Source organism: Onychostoma macrolepis, chromosome 16 (genome assembly GCF_012432095.1).
Source record: "Onychostoma macrolepis isolate SWU-2019 chromosome 16, ASM1243209v1, whole genome shotgun sequence".
NCBI classification, from domain to species: Eukaryota; Metazoa; Chordata; class Actinopteri; order Cypriniformes; family Cyprinidae; genus Onychostoma; species Onychostoma macrolepis.
Genome location: NC_081170.1, coordinates 1,198,962 through 1,210,974, shown reverse-complemented (window position 1 = coordinate 1,210,974; position 12,013 = coordinate 1,198,962). Strand labels below are relative to the sequence as shown.

The 12,013-nt window shown below is 43.7% G+C and overlaps 1 protein-coding gene across 1 annotated transcript in view; it reads right to left on the bottom strand.

Annotated features, from left to right (window-relative positions):
• LOC131521357 (tripartite motif-containing protein 16-like) overlaps nt 1–11,576 on the bottom strand; it is a 43,176-nt gene extending 31,600 nt beyond the window's left edge. The window contains exons 1-3 of the mRNA XM_058745985.1: nt 10,975–11,576; nt 2,804–2,899; nt 2,490–2,723 (exon numbers count right to left, since the gene is read on the bottom strand). Of these exons, the coding sequence (XP_058601968.1) occupies nt 2,490–2,723; nt 2,804–2,899; nt 10,975–11,547 (903 nt within the window). The 5' untranslated portion in view covers nt 11,548–11,576. The remainder of the gene's footprint in view (nt 1–2,489; nt 2,724–2,803; nt 2,900–10,974) is intronic.
• Nucleotides 11,577–12,013: the final 437 nt, after the last annotated feature.

Below are 12,013 nucleotides of genomic sequence, written 5' to 3'. Positions count from 1 at the left end.
CCCTGAAATCATGTATAATTTAACCAATCCGATGACGACTTCGAAACTCCTCAAGTGTTTCCTGATAAGTGTGCCATATGCATCAGACGTTTAGCCAACGTTCTGTGGGCGTGACGTCTGAGGCTGAGACTTAGGCCTCGTTTACACTGCAGGTCTTGATGCTCAATTCCAATTTGTTGCCTATATCCGATTTTTTTCCTGGCTGTCCGTTTACACGTTCTTTCAATTGTGACACATATCCGATTCATGTGTTTACACTTGCCATACCATCCGAAACATCCCGCATGCGTTGTTGTCATTTAGTGCCTCCACACATGCTTCCTCCTGAGAATAATGTGACCTGTGCTGACAAAACGAGTCAAGCAAATTTGAAAAATTTGTTATTTTTATTTTAACATTCTCCATTAAAAGACCTTCAAAATGATGTATGATTTTTTGGGAATCAGACAAAAAATCACTGCTACACCCGTTTAAAGTCGATATAGAGTCAGCAAGGTTGATTATGAGAAAGATTAAAGTTTTCCTCCAATTCTTTTTTTATTAATAATTAGGCTACTATATTAATAATCACAATATACTGTAGCTGTTTTTTATTTTATCTTTCCGATTATAAATAAGAACAGATGCAAAAAAAACAAAAAAACAGTATAGGAACAAATAGCCTAGAAAGAAACAAATAATGCATTACCTTTATCATTTTACATCTAAACAAAAGCATTCATATAGCCTACGAAAAACAAATGATCAAATGTAAAAATCACTTCAGTGTGTTCATTACAAATAAATTATGAAAACTACAAAAGCAGTTAAATGAAGTGCTACGAGTGATTCCTTCTTTTCTTTTAGGCTATTGATAGATAACATTGAGACAGACGGCCTACTGTAATGCACGCATCATATAAAGTTACACATCAGATGTTTTTCCCCATCAGTTTCCCAAGCGTTCACTTAAAGATGACATATCATGAAAATCTGACTTTTCCAGGTTTTAAGTGGTATAATCAGGTCCCCAGTGCATCTACAAACCAAGGAAAAGTGAAAAAGATTAACCCAGTAACTTTGCTTTGGTAAGCCTTTTTGTGCAAGCTTCTGAAAAAATGAGCGCGTCTGATTTCGCTCCACTAGTGACGTTGCAAAGGGATCTCATTATAATATTACCGCCCCTTAATCTGTAAGTTTCCACCCACTGCGCCGTCATTTTGATTTCGCAAGTGACAACGGTGTAGCAGTTCTAATGCCATGGTGAAAGTTTGAGCAAAACATGCTAACTGTTCTGCCTTTGGCTGCACAGACAAGCACAGAACACTATTTAGTCCCAGCCTCAGAGGAGACAAGAGAGCAGAGGATTTATTGATTTATTTACTGTATGCTGCTGCCACGCAGATCTAAAATAATCATGCAATTTATTTCTCAGCTGTTTACCTTCACAGACATAACTGACTGTTTTTGTAACGTGTGTGTTTTTAACTTAAACTTGTGTGTGAATGAGATCTTAGATTACTCACATGCTGTGACAGTCGCTTTCTGTCCATGTGCTTCGGATGTGTACACTACGAAAACCATCAGAAGTTTAAACAAATATGGTTTAATGCGCATGATTTCAGCGCGATAAACATGATAATCAAAACCAAAACAGATGTTTGTAGCACCTATGAGCTGAAATGGCGCAGCTCTATTCTGGAAAGGGGGCAGGAGCAGCAGCTCATCTGGATTTAAAGAAACAGGCACGAAAATCAGAGTGTTTCTGCTTCCACTCAAAATAGGCATTTTCATTAATCTGTGGGGTTTTGAGCTTCTGGGGACACCAGAGACTTATATTACATATTGTAAAAAGGGGTATAATATGTCTCCTTTAAGACAGAACAGATTATGTTTGCGGGAATACTGAAATACTGTAATTCTGTGTATTTATCGGGATCGCATACCGTCAGAAGCGCCATTATACGCGCTCTTCAGATGACAGTCAGGACGAGAAGCGAGCGGAGATAAGGTAATCCTCTCAGAAAATATACAATTAAAGATACTTTTAGATTTTTAATTACTATTTGGAGCATTGGTATAGCTTAATGAGGGCTTAATTAACAAATTTTTGTGAAAACCTCAAATTCGAATAAAAACATTTTTCACTTTTTTTTTTTTGTGTGCCTGTAGCTCAAAATAGCCTGTGCGCGTTTACACTCATTTTGCCAGCATGGGTCCCATATAATGTAATTAAACCGTGGAAAAGTACTAAATTGTCATAGCTTTAATGACGTACAGAACGTGATGCCTCAGAAAATCCGATCTGCCTGTTTACATGAGTCGCATTGGCACATATCCGATTTATTTCCACTTATGAATGAGGCCTGAAACCGATCTCGCTATATCTGAATGCATGCATTTTTTTCCTCTTTACACTGTCATAGAACAGATCCGATCTGTTTCACATATGAGCAAAAAAATCGGAATTGGGTCACATTTAACTGACAGTGGCCTAAGATCTGTGTTACCTGCAGGAACTGGATGTGATCCTGTGTATGTGAAAGCGGCTCCAGCTCAGCGTCTCTCCTCCTCAGATCATTGATCTCCTGCTCCAGTCGCTTCAGTCGTCCTTCAGCTGGACTCACTGCTTGCTTTTCCTGATCTCTGATCAGCCGTATCAGCTCAGAGCGGCTTCTCTCAATGGAGCGGATGAGCTCAGTAAAGATCCTCTCACTGTCCTCCACTGCTGTCTGTGCAGAGCGCTGTTAGGACACACAGTGATTCAGGCTTCAGTGAGTCTGAACTGAGACTGAGACAAACTTCTCTTCTTCTCCAGACTCACCTTATGAGACTCCACAGTCTCTTTCAGCTGCTGAAGATCTTTCTCTCTCTGCTGGATTCTCTGCTGGAACGTCTTCTGCGTCTCCTTCAGCTGCTTCTGCAGGACAAACAGACGATAGTGTAATAAGATTAACTTTTATTTAAACTTTCATTTTGAATTTTAGCTTTAGGAAATCGAATCATAGAGATTCGCTATCTGATTAATTGGTATTAATCGAAATGTATAATTTATACTTTCTTAACGACTCGTCCAGCGAGCATTAAACCAGTATATCTTAGCAATTCTGTTTATTTCGTGGCCACGATAATAACACAGAATTTGTTGGGAAATTTTGAGCAACAGGTAACACGATCTTTGGCAAATAGTTTCAAACTTGAAAAACATAGCACCAGCCCATTCTTTATAAATGAAACGAGAGTTTATTTGCTATTCTGATACAATACTAACAAAACACACATACATACACACGTTCCGGCAAGGTCTATTCTCTTTTCCAAGAATAGAGACGACCTGAGGACATCACAAACAGAGGCTTTGACTTTACTCTTAAAGATTAATTCAAACCAGCTCAGCAAGACATGGAGATTGTGTGTTTACTTGCTTTAAGTTGAGTTGCAGACTGGCTCGTTCTCCGGTTCCCTTTCCTTCCTGGTCAGGAAATCCCGGGGCTGTTTTGGCTGCTGGTGCGGTCCTTGTGTGGTGTCACTGGGGAACCCCTTTCGGTGGTTTCTTTGTGACGTTGAAAGTGACGCGCTCACTAGAAGTTCTGCTCAGAGTTCGTTTGCGTAGCTTCAGGTTCTAACAGTTTCTTCAGTGAGAAGTTGACAAAGTGTTTAGTTCTTTTAGATGATCAGCTTGATGTTAAGTCTGCGAATGGTTCGCAGCGCGATCAGGGGAAACAACGCCCAAGTTTTCAAGCAGCGCGCCCAAGTTTTCCAGCCAATTTTTCCAGTACTATGCAAAGCTGGGTGTCTGTTTTTATCAGACTGATTTGAGTCCATCCCATTCACTGTTTGATCCAATCACATTGTCTCTGTAGGGCGGAGCCCCGCCCCACACGGCCTCATTCCGTGCATATACAGTATTATCTGCAAATAAATATGTCACATGGAGGAAATATCCTAGCAGATTTCTATAAAGTGTTATAATCATGCCTTATGATGCTAAAAGTCAACATTCATCCTTATCACATTATTGCTATAAAAATAAGCTTTAATTCAATATCAAACATAAGGTATTTGTCATATAGAATACCTACACTAATTTTACCTACTAATCGGGTTAAGATTAAAATATCCTAAATCCTAATAACCACAGCAAGCTAAAAAGGCATAAAATACTACATTAATATATATTGTCTCTTGAGTATATTGCTTTAATAGCAGCAGTTTTTACTGATTGTCCTTTTGGCAAAGTCCATAAGAGTTTGGGTGTTCTTTGCACAAGAAGAGAAAAAGAGCGCATTCCTTTGGAAGGTGGGAGAACAAAGATGAGGTCTTGAGGTCATTAGGAGTGTCACGTTGTGTAGCTCTGGTGATTTTCTAAGCCCAGACGGAGCTATAAGTCAATCGTTTGTGTTTATCAGAAGCATAGTTTATGGTAAGCGGGGGTCGCAGTATCGCGAGCGCTCTGACTCTGGAACCTCTCCAAATAAGCAGTTCTTTGTTCTTAAATCCGTGCAGATGTAGTGCGGTCATTTCAACCTCAAACTTTTCGTGGTTTACGAGTCTTTGGCAGGACGCTAGTCAGAGAATTGGGCGTTGTTGTTACGGGGCTGACGAGATGAGAGACATGCGGATCCATGTGCAAGCTTTTATTGATCAGAGACGTGGTCTTAACAGGCAGGGTCGAACAATGGCAGACAAGTATAACATAGGCAATGCAAAGAGTTATCTAAAACGGGCGTGGGTCAGACGACAGCGAACAGTATCAAAAGGGGCTTGACAAGAGAGGTAATCCAAAACGTAAGCAAGAGTCCAGGCAGGGGAAAACACAATCCAAGACTAGGCAAGACTAGGGAAACTAACAGGGCTCTGTAGGGCAGCGATAAATGCATACAATACTCGGCAGTGAGGGAGAGAAAGTCTACGGCTTAAAGGTCCCATGGCATGAAAATGTCACTTTATGAGGTTTTTTAACATTAATATGAGTTTCTCTAGCCTGTCTATGGTCCCCCGGTGGCTAGAAATGCCGATAGGTGTAAACCGAGCCCTGGGTATCTTGCTTCGCCTTTGAGAAAATGAAAGCTCAGATGCCCAATCTGGAATCTTCCCTTTATGTCGTCATACAGGGAAAGGTTACCTCCCCTTTCTCTGCTTTGCCCGCCCATGAGAAAATGAGCTACTACCGTGTGAGGAGAGTGCAATATTTTTTTTCTCGAGAGACATCATGGCTTGCAAACAAGCGAAGCATGGCAGTTGCTCAGTGTATGGATGTACAAATGAACACCGAAGTATGTGTACAGTGTTTCCCACAGACTTGGATTCTATTTGTGGTGGCTTATATGCAAATTCATTCTCTGCCAGCGGGAGGCGCTTTTAGAGTGCGGAGCACAGCGGTTTCCGTGGTAACGCTGTACACAAAGCAGAGCTCTGCTCACAAACGCTGCTTTATCAGACATTGCATGCAAAATGAAATGAAAATGACATCCCAAATTTTCTGAAAACAGTCGGTTTCCTTCAGAAATACAGTGATATAAAAACACCCGCACTGTTTCGATTTTGAAAAGCTGGTTAAGGCCACACACCCACCCTCCACCTTGCCCAGCCTCTCTCCTCCTCATTAGCATTTAAAGCTACAGACACAGAATGGCACGTCCTAAGGAAAGCTCATTGTGGGACTGGCTCGTAGTGGCTGAAATTCTGCACTAAGGCTGAATTTCGGGAAAGAGACTTCAGATACAGTACTAGGGACCACTTAGGCCTATATAAAAGCATCCAAAAAGCAGCATGTCATGGGACTTTTAATTACGGTGTGCAAATGGGAATCAGCTGTGTGTGATCAGTGCAATGAGCTGTGTGTGTGTCGTCAGTGCAATGAATGATGGGAACTGTAGTCCGGAGGTGTCGTGCAACAATTAGTGTAGTGCAAAAGTAACTGTGGTGAGTGAGTGACCTCTGGCGGTGAGTGAATGGAAGTTCACAGGCCAGATTCGTGACAGAGACCACCAGGGCGTAGCAGACGACCACCAGAGCCAGACAACAGACCACCATGCAGAAGACCACCAGAGCGGAGCAGACGGACCTGAAAACCACCACCGCGGAGCAGATAGAGCAGGAGCACACCATGACGGATCAAGAACCCACAGCAGAGACTGGAACCTAGGGAAAACTGAGACACCCCTGGTGGCAACTGAGCAGGCAGGTAGTTCACAACCAGCCACCATGGCTGGTTCAGAACGGGGCAAATGTTCAAAGATGGCCTCCTCGGCCGGTTCAAAGCAGGGCCAATGTTCAAAAGCGGCCTCCGTGGCCGTGACAGGACAGGACGAGAGTTCAGGGACAGCCCCTCTGGCTGTGACAGGCCATGCAGAGAATTCACAGGCGGCCTCCATAGCCGTGACAGGGCAGGGCGAGAGTTCATTGACGGCCTCCATAGCCGTGAAAGGACAGGGCAAATGTTCAGTGTCGGCCTCCTTAGCCGTGACAGGGCAGGGCAAAAGTTCAGTGTCGGCCTCCTTAGCCGTGAAAGGACAGGGCAAAAGTTCAGTGACGTCCTCCTTAGCCGTGAAAGGATAGGGCAAAAGTTCACAGACGGCCTTCATGGCAGTGACAGGGCAGGACAAGGATTCATGGGCTGATACCACTAACACCTCTAGAGGTTCTGCAGCAGATGCTGCCACCTTTGGAGGTTCTACAGCAGTACCATCAGGAAACATGGAGAGCTCAGCCACGGCTCCTCCAACCGCTACATGACAGGCTATAAGTGTATTGCTTCGAAAAGTTCTGTAGCATGCGCCGCCACCTCTGGAGAGACTGCAGTGGCCTCCATTGCTTCGGGGAACACAGTAGTGGGCGCCACTACCTCAGGAGGTTATGCAGCCTCAGCCGCCACCTCTGGAGAGGTCATAGTGGACGCGGCTACCTCGAGCAGTTCTGTGGTGGTGTACGCAGCCCAAACGCAACATAAAGTGATCCCCAACATGGGAAGCGCTGCAGACAGGGGACTCAGTTCAGGGACAGAAGGGCTAGGGTGAGTGAGTTTGGGGATACCAGCTGCGCGTGCAGACACCAGCGGTGCATCCCTCACACTAGATACCAGACTAGGATTACGAGGAACTGACCTTGAATATCTGGGTAGGTCAGCGGAGACGTGACCCGGCTCTGGAAGGTCAGCGGAGACGTGACCCGACTCTGGACGGACAGCTGTGACGTGCTGTGACTCTGGACGGACAGCTGTGACGTGCTGTGACTCTGGACGGACAGCTGTGACGTGCTGTGACTCTGGACGGACAGCTGTGGCGTGCTGTGACTCGTGAAGATCAGCTTTGGCTTGGCTTGATTCGTGGCGATCAAGGGTGACTTGATTTAGCTTATGAAGATCAGCTGTGACTTGTCTTGACTCGTGAAGATCAGATTTGACTTGGCTTGATTCGTGACGATCAACGGTGACTTGACTTATCTCATGAAGATCAGCTGTGACTGGACTGGACTCTGCTGTGATATAACGGGGCGCTGTTGTGTCCGCCATTTTGTGAGCGTGATCTAGTGCGGCCATCATGTCACGAATGAGTGCGGCGTCGCGTTCCTCTTTCACGATACCCACAGTAAACAAAGTCCATAAAATCACTTAAAGACGAACGGGGACCCTCACGAATTAGTCACGATTTGAGCGGCTGGTTAATGCCCTCGCAAAAGAAGTCTATGAGTACACAGTCCGGCAGATCAGAAAAATAGGCTAGATCTAAATACTCTTGTATATAATCCTCGAGCGATCGCACTCCCTGCTCGAGTGTTAATAACAGTCTTGCAGTGTCCATACCTGGCCAATATCCATATGAAAAGCCACTGGATCCTTGTGCGGCCGAGTATTCTGTTACGGGGCTGACGAGAAGAGAGACATGCGGATCCATGTGCGAGCTTTTATTGATCAGAGACATGGTCTTAACAGGCAGGGTCGAACAATAGCAGACAAGTATAACATTTTACATTTACATTTAATCATTTAGCAGACGCTTTTATCCAAAGCGACGTACAAATGAGAACAATAGAAGCAATCAGACCATCGAGAGTGCAGCAGTATACAAGTGCCATGACAAGTCTCAGTTAGACCAGCACAATAGACGTAGCTATGTTTTTTTTTTTTTTTTAAGACAGACAGACATAATAGGTAAGTGTTAGTATTAGTTGGTCAGGTGCAGGCAAAAAAGATGTGTCTTTCGATGATTTTTGAAAATGGCTAAAGACTCAGCTGTTCGAATTGAGATCGGGAGGTCATTCCACCAGATGGGCACAGTCCAGGAAAAAGTCCGTGAGAGAGATTTGGTACCTCTTTGTGATGGCACCACAAGGCGTCGTTCACTTGTAAACTAGTGAGTTTAGATATATTGGTGCAGTGCTAGTTGTCGTCTTGTAGGCAAACATCAGTACCTTGAATTTGATGCGAACGGCTATTGGTAGCCAGTACAACCTGATGAAGAGAGGGGTAACGTGAGCTTTCTTCGGTTCATTAAAGACCACTCTGGCTGCTGCATTCTGGATCAGTTGTAGAGGCTTGATGCTACTTGCGGGAAGGCCTGTCAAGAGCGCGTTACAATAGTCCAGTCTGGATAGAACAAGAGCTTGGACAAGGAGTTGTGCAGCTTGCTCAGACAGGAAGGGTCTAATCTTCCTAATGTTGTATAAGGCAAATCTGCAGGACCGGGCCGTTGTAGCAATATGGTCTGTGAAGCTTAACTGATCATCTATCACAACTCCAAGGTTCCTGGCTGTCCTGGAAGGAGTTATGGTTGACGAACCCAGCTGCATAGAGAAGTTGTGGAGGAGTGATGGGTTGGCTGAAACCACGAGCAGTTCTGTCTTGGCAAGGTTGAGCTGAAGATGATGGTCTTTCATCCAGCTAGAGATGCCACTCAGACAATCTGTAATGCGAGCAGCTACCGTCGGATCATCTGGTAGGAATGAGAGGTAGAGTTGAGTGTCATCAGCATAGCAGTGATAAGAAAAGCCATGTTTCTGAATGACCGATCCTAATGATGACATGTAGATGGAGAAGAGAAGTGGTCCAAGCACTGAGCCTTGAGGAACCCCAGTAGCCAGAAGTTGTGATTTTGAAACCTCACCCCTCCAAGACACCCTGAAGAACCTATCTGAGAGGTAAGACTCGAACCACAGGAGCGTGGTTCCTGAGAATGCCCATCTTTCTGAGAGTGGACAGGAGGATCTGATGGTTAACTGTGTCAAAAGCAGCAGACAGGTCCAGTAAGATGAGTACAGAGGATTTGGAAGCCGCTCTTGCCAGTCTCAGGGCTTCTGTAAACGAGAGTAGGGTAGTCTCAGTAGAGTGGTCGCTTCTGAAGCCAGATTGGTTGTTGTCCAGAAGATTGTTCTGTGCAAGAAACAAAGAGAGTTGGTTGAACACAACTCGCTCAAGTGTCTTTGCAATGAATGGAAGAAGGGATACCGCTCTGTAGTGTTCTAAAAGTGCTGGATTTAGAGAGGGTTTTTTAAGCAGTGGGGTTACCCGAGCCTGCTTAAATGCTGTGGGAAATGTACCAGTGTGAAGAGAGGTGTTGATAATGTGAGTGGGGATAGGATCTAGCGGACAGGTAGTGGGATGATTGGAAAGGATGAGTTTGGTGATCTCCGCCTCCGAGAAAGGAGAGAAGGAGGTGAGAGAGTGTGTATTTGTCGGTAAGAAGTTATCATTTTGTGGTGAGAAGAATTGGTCACTGATTGTTCTTGTTTTATTTGTAAAGAAAATTGCAAAGGCATCAGCTGTAAGAGTTGATGAAGGAGGAGGGGGAGGAGGACAGAGAAGAGAAAGTTTTGAAAAGTGTGCGAGAGTCTGAACAGTTGTTGATTTTGTTGTGGTAGTATGTCGTTTTAGCAATGGAGATATTTGCAGAGAAGGAAGAGAGGAGTGACTGATACGCACTAAGGTCAGTAGAGTTTTTAGATTTGTGCCACTTCCTCTCTGCAGCCCTAAGTTTAGCGCGATGTTCACGGAGAACATAGGCAATGCAAAGAGTTATCTAAAACGGGCGTGGGTCAGACGACAGCGAACAGTATCAAAAGGGGCTTGACAAGAGAGGTAATCCAAAACGTAAGCAAGAGTCCAGGCAGGGGAAAACACAATCCAAGACTAGGCAAGACTAGGGAAACTAACAGGGCTCTGTAGGGCAGCGATAAATGCATACAATACTCGGCAGTGAGGGAGAGAAAGTCCATGGCTTAAGTACGGTGTGCAAATGGGAATCAGCTGTATGTGATCAGTGCAATGAGCTGTGTGCGTGTCGTCAGTGCAATGAATGATAGGAACTGTAGTGTGGAGGTGTCGTGCAACAGTGGGTGTAGTGCAAAAGTAACTGTGGTGAGTGAGTGACCTCTGGTGGTGAGTGAATGGAAGTTCACAGACCAGATTCGTGACAGTTGTGCTGGTCATTTGTCAATCATTACGACTCGGCGATGGAGGGTAAACTCCTTGGAATGTGTTGTGCTGAGTTGAGATTATATGTGTATGCCCTTTCGACCAGGTTCTACAATAGTAAATGTCTCATAAAACTACTGGCACTAAATCATCATGTGAATCCAGTAAAGGTGGAACTAGTGGCTATAGGTTCAAATTCCACAAGGGATATTTGATCATTTGTTTCACACTAAAAGCATTAAGTATTATAAAAGTGAAACTGACACAGACTTACAGCTTCACACTGACAGTGTTTCTGCTGTGTAGCAGAGCATGTATTTTGACTGATGAAAGTGTATATTTTGTCAGAAAATGGGTGAATAGTTCACTCCATTATTTTATGTTGCTTAATAAAGGTCTCTTTTATGAAATATTGTGTTGATAAAGTTTACAGTGCATTTTCAGCAAACAGTGAAACTCTAGTTGAGGCTGCTGTTCATTTCTGTTGCCATGTGTGAATGCTGTAAGCTGTTAATATTAGTGCCGATATAAACACATATGAAATAAGTGTCAGCAATATTTCATCAGTGTCTAGTTTTAAATACCTGTTTCTCTGTCCTCTGTGCTGCAGCTGATACAGTTTCATGGTTTTTATGTTCATCCATCGTACACAGCACACATATACATTTCTGGTCAGTGCGACAGAAAACCTCAAGGAGCTTCTCATGTTTCTGGCAGATCATCTCCTGCAGTCGTCCAGTGGCATCAGTCACTTTGTGTGGCTTACGTGAATGAAATTCCTCATGATGGTCAAAATGAGTTTGACAGTAAGATTCCTGACACGTCAGACAGGACTTGACGGCTTTATATTTTCTTCCAGTACAGACGTCACACTGCACATCTCCAGCTCCAGCGTAACAGTCAGCAGAGAGTTTGGTCTTCTTCAGTTTCTCTATCACTTCAGCCAGCATGGTGTTTCTAGCTAAAGCAGGTCTTGGACTGAAGGTCTGTCTGCACTGAGGGCAGCTGTAGACTCTCATCTGATCCTCCTGATCCCAGCAGCCTGTAATACAGCTCTTACAGTAACTGTGTCCACAAGGAATGGCCACTGGATCCTTCAGGAGATCCCGACACACTGAACACAAGAACTCATCCTGATAAACTCTGGCTGCTGCCATTTTACTGCACAAATACAGAGACACAAACACACAACAGCTCAACCACACTTCAGTTTCTCTTTCTCTGAACTGATGAGTTGAAATAGTTTCCTGGTTCTGTTTGAGTGACGTGTGTAAAACAGGTGTGTCTGTGAGTCAGTAAAGCTCATAGACAGTTTAGTTTCAACACACCTGACTGTTATTAAGTGTAAATGGCTCATAGTCGGAAAATTTTTGCATGATGTGGAAAAAAATATTGGAATCATTTCAATAACACAAACCTGTTTGTTACTTTATTTTATTAGTGTTCATTTATTTTATTAAACTGGATAAATTATTACAACTTTTTATATTTTATGTGTTGTCATAATTTGATAAAAACAAAGGTTTATTATTGTATGTTCTTTTGGCATTTCATTTATTGTATACCTTTTAAATTTGCTTATTGAAAAAACAGCAGCAGCAGTATGGTGTAACATTTATTTGA